The sequence below is a fragment of the Stegostoma tigrinum genome, chromosome 7 (assembly GCF_030684315.1).
Source record: "Stegostoma tigrinum isolate sSteTig4 chromosome 7, sSteTig4.hap1, whole genome shotgun sequence".
NCBI lineage: Eukaryota > Metazoa > Chordata > Chondrichthyes > Orectolobiformes > Stegostomatidae > Stegostoma > Stegostoma tigrinum.
The window spans coordinates 50,597,349-50,619,998 of record NC_081360.1 but is presented as its reverse complement, the minus strand read 5'-3'; the positions used below and the strand labels follow the sequence as shown (position 1 = coordinate 50,619,998).

Below are 22,650 nucleotides of genomic sequence, written 5' to 3'. Positions count from 1 at the left end.
CATGCTAATAAGCCACATCACACAATTGCATAAATGCATTGTTCTAAAAGCAATATTCCTTCCAACTTCAGTGTGATATATGTTGTTGTCAGCTTGTTGCTCTGGACAGTCACTTTAAGAGATGCACAACCATGTTTGTGCACATATCACAAGGAAACACTGCTTCTGTCCTGACAGCATCATTCTCTGCAGTTTGTCTAGGCTTGCAGCAACCTCAAGTCCGTAGGTACAAGTTAGGCCCTTTAAATGCTGCAGATTGCAGTTACGTGGAGGAAAAAAAAATGTAAAAGGGATCTCATATTCCATGAAATAAAAAGGAAACACTGCCATGAAGCATGGCCTCAGTAACCATGATTTTTTCAGTGTACAGTATGTTAATAAAACCAAGCAGCTCCACAATAACCACAAGGTCCACAGAAACAGCAAACCAAGTATCCAATAAATGCTGAGTCAGATATATGGTTTGAAAAACTGCCAAAATTTCTTGCCTCTGGAAGCAAGACCGACAGTATTACAGAAGCATAGCAGCGTCAGTATTTATAACTGCTGTAAATTCACATTATTAGGTATAAATTTGGAGTAATGACCTACAACTCCCCCAACACAAATGGCAAGACTAGGGCGAAATATTCTTGAAGATATGTTTACATTACAAAAGAAAGAGGTTTGCCATCAATAAACAGCGATATTGGAAAGGTTAAGGATCTGGAGATGGAAGCCCATTTGATATTAACTTGTTCAAGGTACTGAGCAAGGTTTTCCAAAACAACTGAAATTCTTGGAAATTAAAAAAAATGATCCGAGCTAAATAAGTAGATTGACAGAGAACTAAAATGTAAAGTCACAAGTTAATTTAATGCATATTTTGCCAATGCTTTTGACATTCAATAGACAATAAAAAGTGGTTCAGATGTTTATTTCCTGAACTATAGTGCCCTTCATTGGGCTCAAATGCTCGAATGAAAGCCAACTAATGGAAACCACTGTTTAATTCAGAGATAATGGGAACTGCTGATGCTGAAGAATCGAGATAACAAAGTGTGAAGCTGGATGAATACAGCAAGCCAAGCAGCATCTTAGGAGCACAAAAGCTGACGTTTCGGGCCTAGACCCTTATCTTAACAGGATATGTTTACCAATCAGAACACCTCATTTCTTTGGCCCAGCAGGTAAACAGATAGGTACACTGAAGTGACAGACAAGATGTACATAGCTTAAAGCAGTATTTCCCCACACACACAGCTAGCTTTTCTAGACAATTAACCTAACTGTACTGTCACACTATTAGTTATGTTACAGAACAACTTCAACTCAATCCAACTAGGATAATGGATTTTCAAGATTTGCTATCTGTACTTTGTAACACAAATTTTACTAAATTGCGTGTTAAATATTTCTAATGTCAAGGCATTTTATAAACTAGAGACTTACAAAAATCACCAGTGCAAAGGTCTTTGTATATCTGATGATTAGTAAGGACTCTGGTCAAGATGGATCGCATTGCTCCTCCCATCTTAGTCAGATCTTCCAGAAGAGAAATCAGGGGTTCCATCTGTTGGAGTGTCTTCTGGAGATCTCGTTCAGTTGCCAGATCAGAAACTACAGAGGAAGTAGAAACAGACAGGACATTTTCATCAAAATAAAATTTATAACTGTACCGCATAATAAATTGTAGACTTATTTTCAGGCTATACCGAGAATAATAAATTATGGATTCTAACCACATCCAGTCTGTGCAAATCAGCAATTCACCTTTCTTAGGTAACGTCAAATTACTTGGCCAAATCTGAGAAGTTTAAGCTGGATGGCAGTAAGTAGTTTTCTGTTTTTGCTACAGAAACAAAAAAAGATAATGTCTAGGTCTTTGAAGCAATGCACAGAAGGATGACTAAGATGATTAAAGTATCAGAAGTAAGTGCTATGAAGAAAGCCTGAATGCTTCAGAATGGAAAAGAAAGCATTTCTTGAGGTTTGCAAGACACCAGATGGAAAAAAAGATTAATCCTAAATGATATTCTAAATTCAATGACTGCAGTTCAAGACAAATGGGTGAAAATTGTTGAAAAAGTCAGGACAAATCTGAAGGGTACTATCAAAGCACACGATACAGTTCCACATTATCTGGGTTAGAATAGAACAGTGCAAGATTGAATCATTCAAGTTCAGTAACATCATGGGATGAATATCCACATTTCTACAAGGGGAAAATGAGAAAATAGCTTTTGATCAGTTCAGTAAGACGTGCACTGATAAATATCACCCTTTGTATGCATCATCATTTTTCTCTTCTCATGAAAAGAGGGTCAGAGGGAGCTAATATCAGAAGGGTTAATATTAAAATATATCAAGTTTTTCTTTATTCGTTGACAGGATGAGGGTGTCGCTAGCTAGGCAGCATTTAATGCCCATCCCTAATTGCCCAGAGTCAACCACATTACTGAGGGTCTGGAGTCACATGTAGGCCAGACCAGGTAAGGATAGCAGTTTCATTCCCTAAGGGCATGAGTGAACCAGATGGGTTTTTCCAACAATTGACAATGGATTCACAGTCATCGTTTGATTCTTAATTCCAGTTATTTATTGAATTCAATTTCCACCTTCTGCCGTGGCAGGAATCGAACCCAGGTCCCCAGAACATTATCTGGGCCTCTGGATTAGGAGTCCAGTGATAATACCACTAGGCCATCACCTCCCCCTAGGTGGGTTAGCATTGTTGTAGTCAAGCAGGTCTCTGCCTAGCATGATGAATACTTGACAGAGGGCAGTCTGGAATGTCAGCTCAGCAATTGTAACAATAAAAACCTCAGATTGTGTGAACATATTTTTCATGGCTACATAGAGAAAGCCAATAAGAGGAGCCAAATTCCATAGTAGACATTTGAGATTAAGGAACATCTGCTGTGTCTATAAAATTCAACTCATTCCTACGGTTGTAAAATTCACATGGTGTACATGCTGGTGTTGTGCAGTTAATAGCGAATAGCTATCACAAAACATTGCAGCAAAACTAAAGAGTTATGAACTATAAACAGGTGCTGAAAATTCTGTAGCACTGAGTTCTTTGGAGTGACCAATACCTTCTCCCAAGCCTTTGCTCAAAAAAAAGTCATCACTTAGTTGATGCTGCAGGCTCAGTGTTGGATGAATTTATTGTTACAAGTAGCAAAGCACAGTGAAAAGCTTTGTTCACGAGCAGTACAGATCAAGGCAACTCAGGAGGTACAGGCTACATTGCACGGGTATGTGCTAGGTGAGATCACATAAGCAAGATCAATTCTTATTTATTTGAGGCAAGAGAATCCATTCAGTCTAATAATAGTTGGGAAGAAGCTGTTCCTGAACCTGGTCATTTGTGTGTTCAGACTCCTCTCTTCTGCCTGATGGAAGAATTATAAGAGATTATCAATGATCCATCGCACCCTGGTAATATTGGCAGCGAGCCATGTAAATACAGTCCATGAATGGAAGGATGGCTTCTGTCATGTTCTGAGCTGAGCTCATGATCTTCTGCAGTCTTAGGGCCCTGGGCAGTGCAGTTGCCATACCAGTCCATTATGCACCTAGACAGAATGCTTTCAATGGTGCACCTGCAGAAGCTGGTGAGAGACCTTATGGGCATGCCAAAATTTCCTGAGCCACCTGAGGAAGAGGCATTGTTGCACCTTCTTGACTGTTGCATCTACATGGCAAATCCAGAACAGATTGTCGGTTATCATCACCCTGAGGAACTCTGCACTCTCCACCCCCCTTCCATTGATGTAGATGGAGGCATATTCTTCTTTCTTTCTTTCTCTAGTCAATGATCAGCTCTTTAGTTTTTGATGTCAGAGAAAAATTGCTTTCATTGCACCACATCACTAGTCTCTCTACTTCTCTTCTGACTCATTGTTGTTAGATATCTATGCCACCATGGCAGTGACATCAGCCAACCTGTAGATTGCATTCATTTGGAATTTGGCAACACAGCTGTGGGTGTTTATAGGGAGTACAACAGGGGTCTGACGTTGCATCCTTGGGGGTCTCCAGTGTTGAGTGTTATTGTGGAGCAGCCACAGTTACCTATCTTCACTGATTGCAGTCTACTGATCAGAAAACTGAGGGTCCAGTTGCAGAGGACAGAGCCAAGATCAATTTCTGACCACCACAACTGGCATAGTCAATAGATTCCAGAAGGCTCAAACCTTGGTGCCGAATCAAACATCAATGGTGGAGGGGTGAGTATGCTTACTTTACCACCTGTTAGATAGGCAGTTTTCAGGATGGGAAGCCGGTGCACCACTCAAAAATCTGAGCCAAAGTACAAGACTACAGGACCAAAAAGAGGGAACAGCTCCAGAATCAGTTCCACAGGTAGAGAAGAAAGTAATACTGTTCAGGGTATACCAGGTGACATCACAAAAAAGGTCAGTGGTCCATTCACACAAGGAATAAAGAATAATTGCAGGGTAAAACAAAAGACAGGCCCATTTCCCCCACAGGGAATTAGTGATAGTCAGGCTTCAAAGAAGGAACAGTCCCAGATAGTGCTCAAAATAGGGACCACAGGGTCATCCACCAAATTCTTGGTGAATAAGGATAAACAAAATGGCAAAGGAAAGCTGGGATTCTTCATGGACCCCACGCAAAGAGCAGTGGGAAGACCATATGAAGAGAGCAGGGAATGACTACTACTCAGAAAAATGTAGAGGTAAAAAGATTAACTCAGGTGAGAAAATGGTTGTTAACAGGGAAGATGAACTTTGGATTATGTTCACTGGACTTAACAAGATGACCGGGGCCTCCACTGGGCGACTGCTCCCAAGATTATTCCAATTTGGGCAAGGTAGACTTGGGAAACAAGGACAATAAAAATATAAGTGTTGGGACAGGTATGGTCCATGATCTGGCTTGGAAACTCCACCCTGCTATGATCCCCTGCATTCAACAGCCCAAATGATGGCTATGTAGCTGGCCCTTCCAAGTGAGGATAGTCTGAGCAATGGTCAGTGCAGCACCCATAGAAACAAAAGACAGAGACAAGTGCCTGATCCACCAACTTTTGACAAACCAGACCCTTGACCAAAGCCATACACAAAATTGAGACACTGGAGCAGCTTCAGGCCCAATTATGGCCTTTAGAATTCTATAGTTCTAGAATTACTTAAGCGTGAAAATGCAGATTTTGGAAACAGTTAGAGGAAAAGAAAGATTTACAGTAAGCACACACATTCTCAAAAGATCAGTGTCCCTGAAAAAAATTGCACCAAATGTTCAGCCAATATCTACGAAGAATCATGGATAACAGAAAATAGCACTCCCCATCTGTGACAGGAGTTCAGAAAATCAGTACAGGGAATGTCAGGCAACTTAAGTTGTTAAGAGGCAATACTTATAGGTTCAGCCAGTCAAAGCCTGGGAGAAATTCCAGAAAAAAATGCTGAAAGTCGATAATATACAAGGAATTATTTTCCTAGTAGTTAATAAGACTTGTAATTGCATTGATTATCAGACCGACTGGCACCATTTTTGACCTATCTTCTGACTCCAAGCCGCTTGTTATGCCGAGACTTCAAAAGTGCAATAACTCCCCATGCCCAGCCTTTACTTGTGCAGGATGCCCCTGTCTATCCAGGGGAGAGAAAATATGTTGCAAGGGCAAGGATCTATAGCAGTAAGCAGGACTAGCGATGAGGAGGAGATACAATAAGCAGAAAATTACTTCTGAAAAATAAAATTAGCTCATTTACCAATGCCAATGTATTTCAATTTACAACATAGTGTGTTTTAATTCCTGATAAAAGGAAATCTCCAGAAATGTCACTCCAGTTTTAACACTGATGGTTTATGGGAACTCACATTTATTTTCAGAATTGCAACCACAGTTTTGGATGATGGCTTATTATATGTCCTAACTGGCATCAGGTCTTGTCTACATGTAGAACCAATTTAATTGTCTGGTTCAAGAAGTTTGATCAATTTATTTCTTCCCTGGGTGCAAATTCATCTTTGGGAGGACCTGGACCAATTTATCAAAATATGGTTAACACTTTCCAAGTCATTCCTGATTTGAAATCCAGAGGTGTATTTTAAAGGCACCAAAGCATGACTTCAATCATCAATTTGCTTTTCAATTTTATCTGTCACTTCGGTCCAATTCCATGCAACGTCCCCACAGAAAAAATCAACATGATCATCTGTAGAACGTTGTTGAATACAGCCTACTTCCAGCAAGACAGACCCAACTGAGAAATACCATACCTTCACTGTATAATTCAACCCACAAAATATATTTGTATTATTTCCATTGCTTCACATGCGTACCACCTGCCCCTTTGGGTGGGTTTAATAAAAACATTTCTGGTGGAAACGTTTCCACCTACAAAATGTTAGTATTCATATGGTTCTACTTACATCACCCCCAAGATCACTTTTCCTGTTGTGGGGTAATCCACTTGAACATCTTGATCACCAAGATTTTCTTCAAGCCACTAGTCTGATTTTAGCCAAATGTCCCATCAGGAAGCACTTTTTTTTTTGCATATAATCCACCTGCATAAAAATGGATGTCCTCTATCTCCTGGTAGCACAGTTGTATCAATCAAATTCTTGCCAGCTCTCCAAATCTTTTTGCTTGGAATCCCTTATCAACTTTAATTTGCTCGCGGCCACGAAAACTTCTCAATCTTAAGAGGCTTCCACTTCTCATGGTATTCCCAACATGATGGGAGCTACATATGAACTATATACAATTTTCTAATTGGGTTTTTAAATTTGATTTTTAAAAATAGTAGCATATGGGGACGGTTACTTTTCTGAAGTGTTTAAAAATAAGGTTAGACATTCCTTCCCAGTAATCAAGTTTGTCCACAACTAGAATGTTAATGGTTGTTTTTAAAAAGGAGGCTCATGCAGAGTTTGCAACTACTGAAAATAGTAGCTTCCTTTTGGCTCAAAATAACCAAGGATTGATGTTACCTTACAAAAGCCAAGGTCTGAAAGTTTTAGGTAGTTTGGACAAGACATGATATAAATTTATTTCCTAGGAAAGACAGAGACAGTTCAAGAACAGCACAGTTACATCAGTAGGAAAGTTCAGTTTGTAAAATTTCCTAACCAGGAATGCTCAAGTAGAACATATGATATGAAATGGGAGCAGAAATAGTCCATTCAACCCTTCAAGCCTGCCCCACCATTCAACAACAATCATAGCTGTCTATATCAAGCTTCAACTCCACTCTCGCATTAGCTCATCATAGCCCTCCATAACTCGGATTCAAAAATATATCCACTTCCTCAATAAATACTTTCAGTGATCTAGCTTTATATCCCTCCATGGAGGAGAATGCCAGACATTGACAACTAATAGTTTGAGATTCCCCCAGTGGAGACATCTTAACTACCACCCAATCCAGACTCCTCAGAATCTTGTATGTTTCAACAAGATTCCCCATCATTCTTCTCAGCTCTATTTCGAGGCCTAACCAATTTAGCTCAATCTTTATCCCAGCAATCAATCAGTTTAGTGGATCTCTTTTAAACACCCACCAATGCCAATATATCATTTTTATAAAATGGGGGGGTGGGGGGCAATTATACACAATATTCCAGGTACAGCACTCTGTACAGTTGTAATACGATTTTCCTACTTGTAAAAAAAGTCAAACCCGCTGTCAATAAAAGGCCAAAATTCCATTTGCATTGTTAGCTATTTCTTGCACCTGCATGCTAACTTTTTGTTTCACGTTCCAGAACACCCAAATGTCTGTGATGCAATTTTTAGGAGTCTCTTTATTGAAATATTACAGATTGATTCTTCCTACCAAACCACATGGCCTTATACTTTCCTATATTCAACTTCATCAGTCAAATTTCTGCCAATTTACTCAACTTCTCTATACCTCCTTGCGCTATTTTTGCAGCCATTTCCTTTAAAACCTTTGGATTTAGCCATCAGGTTCTAGTTTGTGTTTAATCCCAATAGTTTGTCAAATATTTTGTCCTTTGCCTTGGAGATTACAAGATCTTTCCATCTGTTAGTTTATACATTCTCTAATGGGATGTTTACAGTGTCCTCCACTGTGAAGACCAATGCAAAAATATTGGTTTGGATTATCTGACCACTTCACTGCTCCCATTATTAATTCCCCAGTTGCATCATCTAAGGTCCCACACTTACTTCAGACACTCTTTAAAAAGACTAGGAACTCTTATCATTTCTTACCCAACTTATTCTCAATAACCTATTTTCTTCCTCTTTACCAGCTTTTTAAGTCTTCCACTGTTAGTTGTGAAAAAAAACATACATTACCACCCCTTTTCATCATTTCGTATGCCTTGGTTTTTGATTGGATACTCCCCTTGACCCTCTCTTAACCACAGGTAGGCTCACCCTTCTCAAGCAGTCCTCCTTTTTTGATCAGGATAGGTTTTAGTTGGCATTAAGAAATATTTATTTAACATGTTTGCCCGTTCATCCGTTGACTTCTGCTTTTGTATATTCTTCTCAGCCCACTTTAGACAATTCTCTTACTTCTTCTGTAATACTCCTTATTTAAACTGAGGACACAGAGTTACTCTCTCCTAAGCTGAATTTGAAATTCGACCATGTTATATTCCTCCCTGCCAGGATCCCTTAACTGCAATATCTTTCATTGAATTTTTTCTTATTACACATTACTCATTCCAAAATAGCCTGTTCCCAGGTACATCTACCTGTCAGGTTTTTTTTTAAAAATATAAAATTTTGTCCATGACTATTTCCAACCTTTTCAGTATAATTGTTGCAGCCTGCTTTATTTTAGGTGTAAAACATTATCTAAGAAATGCAGATGTGGTGGAAGTTGTTTCAACTTTTTTTTTGAAACCAAAAAGGTTAATAGATTCTTGTTAGGCAAGGGAAGCAAATCTTAAAATTGGGGGAATGGCAATGTGCAATTCAAAATACAAACAGATCAACCATGACCTTATTGAATGGCAGAGCAAATTTAAGTAGGCAAGTAGTCTACGTCAGATAGTTTGTATGTTTGCACCCATTACTTGCATAATGTGGGGTTGCTGGAACAACTGGTGGGTGAAGGATCTCTGGGATATCCCTACTGGTTCAAGATGCGCCTGACCAAGGATCCAAAAGCAGCATGTTAACATTAGTAAAAAGTTAATTATTAAAATGTATTAACAATCTTGAAAAAAGCACTGCGATTATGTGAACAACCACTTCTTAACATGATGGAATACTTGAAAAGGTGTAATCTGGGGATATTTGCTTAACATTAGTAACAATAATATCCTTTCTAACCTGTACAAACAATTTATCACTACACAAAGATGACGATTAAGGGGATAAGGCGAGACAATATAGTTGAACCATGGAAACCAATTTACAGGTGAAGATAGCGGGGAACATTTGCTGGGCCTGTATAATTCACTAATGAGCAGGTTGCAAAACTGTACATGACTAATGACCATTACAAAATATTTTGTTAAAACTAGGACGCTAATGAACAATAAATTTGTTTTCATACAGAGCTCACAGACAGAACAACAGCACAGGAACAGGCCCTTCAGCCCTCCAAACCTGCACTGCCATATTTTGCCCTTCCATAACAAAATGCTCTTCATTTTACAGGAATCCCTCTATTCCCTGCCTATTCATGCATTTGTCCAGGTATTTCTTGAATGCTGCTATTGTGTCTGCTTCCACCACCACCTCTGGGAACATTTTCCAGGCACTCACCGTGCTGTGTGGAAAAACTTGCCTCACACATCTCTTAAACTTCACCCCGCCTCACACCTTGAACCTGTATCCCCTAGTAATTTAGCCCTCCACCTTGGGAAAAAGCTTCATACTTTCTACTCTATCCATGTCATTCGCAACCTTATATCAGATTACCCCTCAACCTCCTACGTTCCAACGAAAACAAACCCAGTCCGGTCAACCTTTCTTCATAGCTAAACTCCCCAATACCATAACTAGATATCCTGGTTAAACTTTTTCTGTAACCTTTTCAAAAGTTCAAAATCCTTCTGGTAGCATGGTGACCAGACTGTACATAACATTCAGAGTGTAGCCTAACTGAAGTTCTATAAAGATGTAGCATAATTTGTCTATCGTTATACTCAACGCCCCTTCCAATGAAGGCAAACATGCCATAAGCCTTTTCTATTACTTGATCTACGTGCACTGCCACCTTCAGTGATCTGTGAATCTGCAAACCAGATCCCTCTGCATATCAATACTCCTAAAAAGGTGCTACAATGTACAATTTATACCCGTACATGACTTTCCAAAATGCATCACCTCACAGTTGTCCAGATTGAACTCCATATGCCACTTTTCTGCCTATTCTTCCAATTGATCTATATCCTGTTGTATTCTGACAATCCTCCTCACCATATGCAACTACACCAATCTTTATCATCCACAAACATACTAATTAGACCAACTACATTTTCCTCTAAACCATTTATGTAGATCATGAACAAAGGTCCCAGCACTTATCCCTAATAGTACCACTAGTCAAAATCCCCCATTCCTCCACCACTACCCTGTTTCCTATAACTAAACTAGCTCTGTATCCATCTTGCCAGCTCACCCTGCCATGAGGGACCCTGTCAAAGGCTTTACTAAAGTCCAAGTAGAAAACATCAATCGCTTTTCACTTAATCATCTTCATCACCTCCTCAAAAACCTGAATCAAGTCACTGAGACACAATCTCTCCTCCACAAAACCTTGCTCTTGTTAATTAAGTCCATTTGCTTCTAAATGTATACAGATCTTGTTCTGGAGATTCTTTTCCAATCATTTCCCTATCGCCATTGAGAGGCTCACAGGCTTGTAATTTCAAGATTATCTCTGCTACCCTTCTTAAACAATGGGACAACATACGCTGTCCTCCAGTCCTCTGGGACTTGGCTGTGGCCTGCATAGCCCAAATAAAATGAAGGGTAATGGCAGTATATAACAAAAGCTGAGTTAATTCAGTGCAAACTAGCAATGATAACCGTGACCACAACACAGTACACTGAGCTACATGTAATCTTAATCTTTACTGCTGTGTGGAAATTCTTCCGGGACATTGCTTCTCTTAATTTGTCAAGACATTCACAATGTTTTTACAAACTTATTGTGTTCCTATGACTTTAAGATAAAAAAACATATTAAGTCATCCTTAAGTTTGTTTTCTCCACAGTTCTTAGCCCATACATGCTTCAGAGGGCATGAATACACAGTTGTATATTCAAGACAGAGATTTCTGGATAGTAAGAAAAATGGAAACAGTGCAGAAAGGGTGGAGTTGAGACAAAAGAGTAGCCACAGTTATGCTGAATAGTGGAACAGGCTCTGAAATCAAAGTGACTTCATTCTTACTCCTTTTATTTTCAAACAAAAAAAAATTATGAACAGAAGGGACAAACGTCACCAAACTAAATATTCTACTTTGGACAATATAAAGCAGACTACTGAATTCCATTTCTTCTCCTCTCTCCCCACTGCTTTATTCTTTCATGGGATATGAAGATCACCGGCAATGACATTTCAGACAGCAAAGAGTGAATTGTGTTGGTGTAAAACATGGAGCTATACATACACCAGACTAGGCAAGATTGGCAAATTTCCTTCATTTAAAAACTTTAAAGAATGAGAAGGGATTTTATGATAATTAACAGCAATTTCACAGCACCATTACTGGACTAGTTCTATACAACAGACCTGCTGATTGCATTTAAAATTCCACCAGGTGGTTTGAACCAGTGTCCCCAGAATACTAGTCTGCACCTCTGCACAACCAGCCCAACAACACCATGCTACCACCTTCTCCTGTGTAGTGCAAATCAGCGATATAAAACAGAAATTGTTCGGCCCATTATGGTCATGTTAGTTCTTTTAAAACAGCTATCCATTTAATCCCACTCAAGGTCTTACGCCACAGCCCAGCACATTTCCCCCTTCCAAGCATTTATTCAATTAATTTTAGAAAGTTTATCAATAAAATGTTTCCATTACACTTCTAGCGTATCCTAATCACAATCTCTCACTAGAACATTTTTAAAAAAAGAGTCACGTATGGTTCTTTCCCCAATACACACTCCTTACTGACCCTTACTCCAGAAGAAATTAATTTATACATTAAGGGGGGGGGGGGGGGGGGGGGGGATTATTAACTTCAAATCCCTCCCTCAAGTTTCCTCACAACCATTTCTGCTCCAAGGAGAACAATCCCAATTTATCTACATAGCCAACGTCACTCCACTGATACCAATTTCGTAAGTTGTTTTGAAAACACATAATCCAAAGCCTAAACATTCTTCCCAAAGCAATGTTCTATAATTTGAATAAAACCTCTGTTGGAAGTACAAATTTATATCTATAGACATTCAAAAGATATTGAATTATTTGGACACTTTCTGGATTAAAATCAAAGATGTTACCAAGGTATGAGGTAAACAATATAAAGTAGGCTGTAAGACACCTGCCCAAAACAGAAAGTCAAATGACTTTGGAATATTCAGCCGAAGAAGGCAACGGAATTTCTTGTCCTTTTTACTGGAAAACCTGGCATTAGAACAGACCTAAAGACCGTTGCTTAGCAAATCTTCCTGGTCTTGGATTCTGCTCCAAAAGCTTACGAAGTTGGAATGGAAAATCATTCAAAGCTTGCAATAAAGACAATACTCTCTCCTGAAACTGTCTCTTGGTTGAAATATTCGGGAACTTGACAAATTAACCACATCTCAGTACCTCAACTGTCCTGTAAAATGCCAAAATACAAAACTATGATCACTTTCCAAAATCTTGGAACCAGTCGGATTTCAATCCAAAGTGAAAAACTTGGGGCTGCGAGTTCTTCCATTAATCTATGCCCGTCAGCAATCAACTGCTCATCAGCTCATAAGCTCATAACCCAGTGGACTAAGACAGTTCAGCAAATTCTCCTTGTTCAGGCCAGTGGCTGATATAAGGCGGGTATTTTTCATCCCTTTAATTTGAAAAGAAATCATTTCTGCAGTGTGGTCCTGTGTTAGGTTTAAAAGGGAGTATATTTCTAAGTCCAGATAACTGCTTAATTTTTAACCCATTTCTCTGTCCCAGTCATAACACCTCCTTGAACATACTTTCCTTTCTTTTGCAAATTTTGTCTCTATATGTGAAGTTAAACAATCAGATTGTCTTCTTGAAAAATAAGCGCTCAACTTATTCTACTTTTTTACTCTTAATTAGTCCCTTAGGACTAAGAATGACTTAATGACATGACCAATACTCACTCCTCTCAAATCAACATAGACAACGAGAGATACTAGTTCGACTGAGACAACACCAAGATCCTGGGACAGGCCAGACAGAGACAGACACGAGAATTCCTAGAAGGATGGCACCCCACAAAGCATGCTATTAATAAACACATTGAACTCGACCCAAAATACATTCCACTACGAAGGAAAACTGGAAGTGAGGCAATCCATCCCAACAGACCCCAGAGTTTAAAAACCAGGTGGGAGAATACACCGGCGCTTCATTGGAGGCTGCACGGAGGATGTTATCAAGCATGGTAACAATAAGTCTGCAAAACAAGAAACAAGCTCGGCGAGCCAACAAACCTCAAACTCTGTGTGTATTTAAATTGCACTACCCACATCAACTCTCCCCACTATTTCAAATAATTCACCTAAAATTAGTCAAACACAACTCATTTAATTTTAACAAATCCGTTCTATTTTTCATTTATTAATCTGTAATTGATTAAACAGTTAATCTCGTCACAGATTAAAATCCCTAAAAGCATCTTCACTATTAAACATTAGGCTAACTGGCCTCATCCTCCAAGTTCGAATATTTGTCATTGCCAGTCCTCAAGCATCACATTCACATTTGAGTTTAGAACACCATAGCCAAAGCCTCCGCAATTTCTATCCTTACTTGCCGAGTTTGCATCCTACCTAAACTAGGTAACGACACAGTACAATCAACTTTGAGCGCTTATTCTTCACTTTTAACCCGACTGCAGAATGGATAGTTACAGGTTTAAAAACAACAGTGGCCATACCTGGTTCATTATAGCCGTCCCGCAAATGCTGAATAAGATGGAGGATAACACGAGGGAGGATATGTTCTGACATCATCATCAGTTCATTAGGAACAGAAGGAATATTTGAACTTGTTGCAAACCGATGCCTTTTACAAAACCTAGAAGAATTTGTAAGATGTTATTATTTTATTGATAAGTGCACAAGTCCTGTAAACACACTGCTACATGGAAATTTCTCCAGAATACTTGAATTAATACCTGAAGTCTCCAATTCTGGAGCAGTCATCAACAAATTTGTTTCATTAGAAATGGTATAGTTTTAAAGTAATTGCTAAAAAACAAAGGTCTACAGTAAAGACTTTTCTGGGATATTACACTCACACAATAAAAGAGAAAAAAAAGAAAGAATGGTTAGACTCTATATAGGAAAAGAAGGAAAAACTGACTTTGTCTAATAGGTACTCTTCCGAAACTGGGATTGAGAGGGAATTGCTGAGGCAAAGTACAGATAAATTTACTTTGGCAAAATACTTTATTTCACAAAATTTGATTCTTTCACCTGGACAAGATATCCATTTCAAAATCTGTGTGTTTATAAATCTGGTACATTAAATTTTCAAATTTTATTCCCACAGGAGTCACATGCATCTCTGGCTGGTCAGCATTTACTGCTTGTCCCTAGTTCCCCTAACGAGACTTCACAGCAATTGATACAACTGAGTGGCTTGTTAGGCCATTTCTGAGGACAGTTATGAGTCAACCACATTGTGTGGATCCAGAGTCATAAAGGGGCCAGACCAGGTGACGATGGCAGATTTCCTTCTCTGAAGGGCATTAGTGAACCAGACAGTTTCCTGATCACAGTCTCAATTCTAGATATGTATTGAATTCATCATCTGCCAAAGCAGGGTTCAAAGTTGGGTCTCCAAAACATTACCTGGATCTCTGGATTATTAGTCTAGCATTAACACCAGTAGGCCATTGCCACCCCTCTAGATCTCAATTCACTAAAGAAAGATTTGTATTCTTTGGAGCATCTAGATTCCCAGTTTTAAAAAAAGGCCAGGATTTTAACAATCATGCGAATCCAACATTTCTCAACCAAGGTATACTTTCTATTTTAAATCATTTGCTTGGTGCTGCCCAATATTTCTAACACTTCAACCCTTTAGTACCCAAAAGCCATAATAGCTAGTGTTCTCAAAATGTGATACCTAAACACATGGCTGCCGTATCAGTCCCTCCCCTAATGACCATCATAGCACCTCACTGACACCAAATTTGGTGTCACTTTCTGGAATGACTACTCATCCAGTTTAAACAGATTACAGGATCCCATTAGATACTGCCACTGTCGACAATATATTCCAGTAGTTGAAAATTGTAACACTATCCTCCTGATACCTTTGAGTAAACAAAACATGTTTCAGTGCCAATGATATTATATACCATCAGCAGTGCTGCAACAACATCATCTAATGTTCAACTCAAAAGAAAATTAGCACAAATGAAAATTCAAGCTGCATGAGGACTGGTTAGAAAAATGCAAACCCATGGGGAAACCTATAGGTGAAGGGACAGCGCATACACAGAACTGACCAAGAGACAGAAAGCACAGAACTGTGCAGTGGTGAGGTGGCTTTTAAGATTAGTGAGCAATATAAATCATTGTACTCTCACTGTCTTGGTATCAGGACAACAGCTCATTTATTAAGATAGTAGGAACTGCCGAGGCTGGAGAATCTGAGATAAAACGATGTGAAGCTGGACAAACACAGCAGACCAAGCAACATCACAGGAGCAGGAAGGTTGACGTTTCAGGTCGTCAGAAAGGACAAGGGTCTCGACCCAAAACGTCAACCTTCCTGCTCCTCTGATGCTGCTTGGTCTGCTGTGTTCATCCAGCTTCACGCCGTGTTAGCTCATTTATTAATGTGTGTTAATCAGATTATGTGGGTACATTTCAAAGTTCGCAATCGTCACAAAACTTGCAAATATGATAAATAGCAAACAGGACTGCAGCAAACTAAGTACACCAAGCAGTCTGGATCATGGAAACCTCTTTAGGAAGTATAACAGGGTCTTGCAGAGAACTCAGGAGATTTATTAGAATGATCGAACAGATGAGAAATTTGAATTACACAAAAGAGGCTAGAGAAACAGAGTTGTTTTTCATTTATCAACAGGATACAGTAAGTAAATAAATAAACTATTTCCATTGGCAACTGTTTCATACACACAGATTTATGGTACCGTAATTGTCAAAAGAACCAGAAGGAGACTAGACTTTTCACATATAATAGTAGTAACATTTAAGTGAGAATCTTTTATACACCAAAAAAAAAGTGAAAAAGTCTGCATGATCAGGGAAAGAGAACACATAAACAGCACATTAGCTAGCACTTTAAGAGATCAAAAGTACTGCCACCACAGGTGCATGTTCAACAGGAACAAAAAAAGGCATTTTGTCTACCACAAAAACATGTAATGTCATATGTGAAATTCAGTGCCATGAGACGTCAGGTATGCAGGTTGTACATCCCAAGAATTGGTAGATGAAACCAAACAACACATCTCTTTGAACATCTGCAGTACACCAATCATTCACAATTAGGCCGTGCACGAAAGCCTCAGAACACAATGGCCAACATCAGATCTAATTGTGCTACTGAACAACATTTATTAAAACAATCTATACTGTGCTAAGAATTATACCTGAAACCAACAATTATCAGTGGAGTTTAGAGTGAGATGCATCTATACACACCAGAAGCCACAGATGTTAATACAAAGGACCTTGTTTTATGTCGGTAAAATTAATCCACATTCAAAATTTTAGAAAAAAAATTTGCAACAATGCCCTGACAATTCAGCGTCTACTATCTTAATCTCAGAACTGAGATGGGCTATGACTGTATCTGCTGCATCACCAAGTCAACTATGTCCAAACAAATCAGCACTCCCTTCAATGTGGCATATATTAGTGTTTTTTAGTGTCACAAAGTGCCTCAGGCATGACTAAAAGTCTAAGAGTAGAAGTAGGCCATTTGGCCCATCAAGTCCACTCTACCATTCAATAGATCATGGCACATCTAATCATCTTCATTTCCTTGTCCGATTAAAGAAACAAAAACCTCTCAGCTTTAAATATACTTAACACAGCCTTGACAACTATCTGCAATAAAGAAATCCACAGCGAAGAAATGCGTCACTTATGTCTCAAATAGATAACCCCTTACATTTGCGAGAGAATCTAAGACCAATCTCTCAGCATCCATCCGGTCAAGACAAACAGAAGCTTCAGTATTTCAATGAGGTCACATTTCAATAAGGTCACAGCATTCTGATCGCACGCACACAGACACAAACACACCTACAAGGTCTCAACGTCAAGGGCTTAGCTCTTTTGTCCCTTTTTATAAAAGTGGGCTGTAATGAGCTCATTGTTGAGAGAAGAAGGCTAGATGTAACAAATCTGGGTTTCCAAAAGCATTCAAAAAAAGGTACTGTACGTACGGCTACTTAAGATGGAAAGGCCTCTAATGGTACAGTGGTACTGCCCCATGTCAGAGCCAGAAAGCCCAAGCTCATGTCCCATCTATGACTGGACGTGTTTCGTAACATCTTAGAACAGTTTCACGAGAAAATACTTTTTAGCACCAATAGAGGAATGGCTAACTAATAGGAGAAACAGGGCTGGGCTGAAGGGGACATTTTCAGGATGGCAAATCAGGTGTCATGGGGTTCAGTGATAATGTCACAATTACAGTAACGACTTGGGTGGCACAAGTGAATGTACTACCACCAAGTCTACAGATGATGAAAAAAATAGGCAGAAAGGTAAGTAGTGAAGATGAAACAAGTCTACAGAGGGATACAGGCAGGTTGAGTCAAATTGACAGATGGGATATAAATGTGCGAAAGTGTGAAGTTATACACCTTGGCACGAATAGAAGAATTAAATATTACATAAATTCAGAAACACCGCCTAAAGCTGCAGCACAGAGGGATCTGGTGGGTCCTAGTGTATATTAGCATCCTAGTCCAGCAGAAGGAAGGCAAATCGAATGTTGATCTTTATTTCAAAGAGAACATGGATAAAAATAGGGAACTGTAATTAAAATTATACAAGCATTAGTCAGAGCGCATCTGGAATGCTATGAACAGTTTCTATATAAGCGAAGGTATAATTGCGTTGGAGGAAGTCCAGAGAAAGCTCGCTAGTTTGATCCCAAGTATGGAGGAATTTTCTTATAAAAGGAAGCGATAGTATAGGTTGGCCTCATACTCATTGGAGTTTGGAATGAAAACAACCTTAAATGAAGCGTACAAGATCCTTCGGGGATGTGATATATTAGATACAGAAAGGCAGTTTCCCCTTGTCTCAGGCCAGAGGGTATTCTTTTAGATTAAGAGCTCATGCTTTTAAGTCAGAGGGGGAGGAATTCCTTCTAAAAAGGAAGGCAGCAAATCTTAAATTATTTTCAGCAGAAGGCTGTAGAGCCTGAATTGTTAAATATATTCACGGCTAAGGTAAACATATTTTTAAAATCAGTAAAGGAATTGGGGGTTATGGGAAAATGGCAGGCAAGTGTAGTTGAAGATTATCAAATCAGCCGTGCTGAGGAGCGGCAAACGGAGTTTAAGTTCGATAAATGTGAGGTATTGCAGTTTGGTAGAACAATTAACAGCAGGAGCTATACAGTTAATGGTAGAATCCTGGGTACTGTTGGAGAACAGAGATTCAGATACGCCATTCTTAAAGAGCTGCATCACAGGAAGACGGCGTGGTTAAGAAGGCATTTAGCACGTTTGCCTTCACTGTTCAGACTACTAGGTATACAGAAGATGGGACATCATGTTCAGGTTGTACAGGAGATTGGTGAGGCTACTTTTGGCACACTATGCACAGTTCTAGTTGCCCTGCTACAGGAAAGCTATTATTAAATTGGAGGGTTCAGAAAAGATTCACCACGATGTTACCAGGAATAGAGGGTTGGAGTTATAAGGAGAGGCTGGATTGGCTGGGCTTTTTTTTCCTCCCCACTGAAGCATAGGAGGTTGAGAGGTTACTTTATAGAGATTTATAACATCATGAGGGGCACAAATATGGTGAATAGCAAAGATCTTTCCCTAGGGTGGGGAAGTTCAAAATGAGGGCATATTTTTAAGGTGAAGAAGAGAAAGATTTAAAAAGGGATTTGAGGGGTGACTTTTCTCCCCCAAAACAGAAGGTGATTCTGAAGGGGGATGAAGTGCCAGATGAAGTGGTAGATGCACTAACAGTTACAACATTTGGAAGGGTGCATGAATAGGGAAAGTTCAGAGGGATATGAGCCAAACACAGGCAAATGGGACATGGGACATGTCCAATTTGGGAAACTTGGTCAGGATGGACAGATTGGACCAAAGGGTCTGTCTCCATGCTGTATGACTATGATCTCATTGAAAGCAGAACAGATTTGATGAGCCAAATGACCTACCTCTGTTGCTGCATTTTTTTTTTAAAATGGCCTTCCTGGCTGTTTTTTTACCCCAGCTGAGCTGGCACTTAATGAGATGACATTCCATCTGACCTCTCAGGCTGATTTAAAAATAAAGATCATGAAGCTGCAAAGATCAGTGAAGTCCTCACAGCTATGAGACTTTCAAAGCAACGGAACTGTAATACATTAAATACTCATTCATCTCCTTGCAATGCAAAAGTTAGTTGCTACACTCCCTATGAAATTAACAATCTATTGTCTGTGTGGCACTAAAACGTTGTCTACGGGCCCAAGTGCTCCAGACCTAATCACACCTCTCAAGGCTGTCCCACCATGATTAGAACGTAGCATTTAACTAAATGTGAAAAACCACTCAGGTTTGTCCTCTCAAAAATGTAGGACAAACTGCCTCATCTGTCTACTTCGGATGATGAGCAAAGTAAGGATCATCAGGTGTATTATAAGGCAATATTTACAAAGTAAGATGCTGCTTACTTGTGATCAGTTTGCATTCTACCTAGAACATGTGACCCCCTGACCTCCTTGCATCTTTTGTCTAAACATGAATAATGGAGCTAAACTCTAGTAGGCAACAACAGCCCTTGACATCAAGCTAGTATTCAATAGAGTGCAGAGTTGACACACAGAGTACATATCCACATGCATTTAGAAGGAGCCCTCACAAAACAGAATGATAATTAGTATTTAAGCAAGTTCTTTTCCTACATTAAACAGGCTCAAAACACTTCAGGGGAGCATTACACCCAAAATAAAACTTTATACTAAGTCACCAGCCAAGAGGAAAGGCAATGGCCTAGTGGTTAAAAATTGCTGGACTATTAACCCAGAGTCATAGGTAATGTTTTGAGGTTCTGGGTTTCAATCGTGCTATGGCAGATGGCAGAATATGAACTCAATAAAAAGTCTGGAATAAAGGGTTTTTTTAAAATAAAAGTGACCAGGAAACCATTGCCACTTGACCATCTAGTTTAGTAATGCTCTTAAAAAAGGGAAAGAAATTGCTGTTCTTCCCCGGTCTGACTGTCATGTGATTCCACAGCAACGTGATGTACTCTTAGGTGTCCTCAGGACAATTAACGCTGGCCTAATCAGCAACACCCACAGCCCGTGAAGGAATCAAAAAAAAATTAAATTGGGCAGACAATTAGAGGCTTGGTCAAAGAGGTGAATTTTAAAGAGTGTCTTAAAAAGAAGCAGAGTGAGGGACAAAGGCAGAAACAAAATCAGAAGGCATATCCTTCAACGTGTTGAAAGAAAAATACTGCAGATAGTGGAAATCTGAATCAAAAACTGAAGAAGTTTCCAACACCTGCTCAATTTCTCCATCACTCACTGCTTTTATTCAAGGTGCAGCCCCGCCAAAGGCCAATGTGGGTCAGCAAACACACACACACTGCACCCTGGTCGCTGGCAGCTGCCCAGATTAAACTGGACAGTTCACATCCCTGGTGTCATATTTCATATGAAGATGAACTAGCAAACTTTAACCCAAACCAGAGTTAAATCCTCTGATTTTACCAATCACCATCCTGCCCCCAGCCCACCAGTTATTGAAAAACCTCACCTACGCTCTTATACTATGGTCAGGTTCAGCTATTCCAAAGCTCTTCAACCAACATTTCATCAACCTGACATCAGTGATTCCTACTCACGCATGTTTACTGACCTACTTTGACTTCCACTCCCTTAAAGTTTTTAAATGCTCACCCTTGTTTTAAATCCCTCCATTACCTCACCATTCTTCATCTCAGTCACCTCCTCCAGCTTTACAATTCTGAAAGAATGTTCCACCTTCCAATTCTGACTTCTTGCACGCACCAAATTTTTAATCACTCCAGCCATACCTGGCACTACCTACATCCCAAAACTTGGAATTCTTCACAATATCAGTCTTTTCCTTTAGGCTAGTCATAGAACATAGAAAAGTACAGCACAGTACAGGCCCTTTGGCCCACAATGTTGTGCCGTAGAATAATCCTAATCCAAAAATAAAATAACCTAACCTACATTCCCCTCAATTCACTGCTGTCCATGTGCATGCCAGCAGTTGCTTAAATGTCACTAATGACTCTGCTTCCACGACTACCACTGGTAAACTATTCCATGCGCTCAACTCTCTGGGTGAAGAACCTCCCTCTGACGTCTCCTCTATACCTTCCTCCCAACACCTTAAAACTATGACTCCTCGTGGCAGTCAATCCTGCCCGGGGGAAAAGTCCTTAAGTGTTTACTTTAAACTAAAACTTTGATCACCACCAGAACTTCGTATTGTAGTTAGTCAAATTGTTAGATAATGTAAGTAAAAGGGCCATGGTATGCTTTGCTACCTCAAAGATATCATTGATAATTGGGGCTGTTACAATGCAAGACAATGGAACTTATTTCCTCATCAAAATCATTCTTTAAAAAAACACTTTCTTCCCCAACAGTTGTTATAAATGTAAAATATTGCAGATGCTGAAAATCAAACGACCTTAAATTATAAGAAGAAAACTGAAAAGCTAAATAATTACTTTTGTAGTTCTTCCATAAAAGACTGACACAGAAATCTCACCAGAAAAGATCCAAAGAACCAATGAAAAATGATGAACTACTCAAACAAAGTAGCACTGGAGAAATGAATGACACGGACAATTGATAAACTCCAAGGATATGACAATATGCATTCCAATACTGAAAGCTATCTATATAGAGGTAAATACATTTATCACCTCACTAAATTACGCATGCTATAACAGTGCCTGCAGATTGAAATGTTGAAAATGTAATCTCACCATTCAAGATTGAGGGCGGGTGAGGAAGGGGGGGGTGGGATTTGAAGACTGAACGGCAAATCAGTTAATCTGACAGTGATAGGGAAAATGCTACTATTTGTTATAATATTAGTAATATGATTAACTGTAGACTTAGAAAATAAGTGTGCTGATTGAGAGTCAAAATGAATTATTAAACAGAAAATCAGGTCTGATAAACTTGTGCTGTTTGAGGTTGTTACTAGCAAAAGTAGAAATGGGGAAGCAAAGATGAGACATATTTGGATTTTCAGAGGGTTTCAATCAGATCCCACAGATGTTAATAAACAGAACCACAGCATGTGGAATAGGTAGTAATATAGCAGCATGGATTGAAGTTTGGTGAC

General features: G+C 39.3%; 1 protein-coding gene across 4 annotated transcripts in view; it reads right to left on the bottom strand.

Moving 5' to 3' along the window:
• ubr3 (ubiquitin protein ligase E3 component n-recognin 3) overlaps positions 1–22,650 on the bottom strand; it is a 311,396-nt gene that overhangs the window by 286,191 nt on the left and 2,555 nt on the right. For all 4 annotated transcript variants that reach the window (XM_048535342.2, XM_048535343.2, XM_048535344.2 and 1 more), the window contains exons 2-3: positions 14,023–14,162; positions 1,432–1,599 (exon numbers count right to left, since the gene is read on the bottom strand). In XM_048535342.2, the coding sequence (XP_048391299.1) occupies positions 1,432–1,599; positions 14,023–14,162 (308 nt within the window). The remainder of the gene's footprint in view (positions 1–1,431; positions 1,600–14,022; positions 14,163–22,650) is intronic.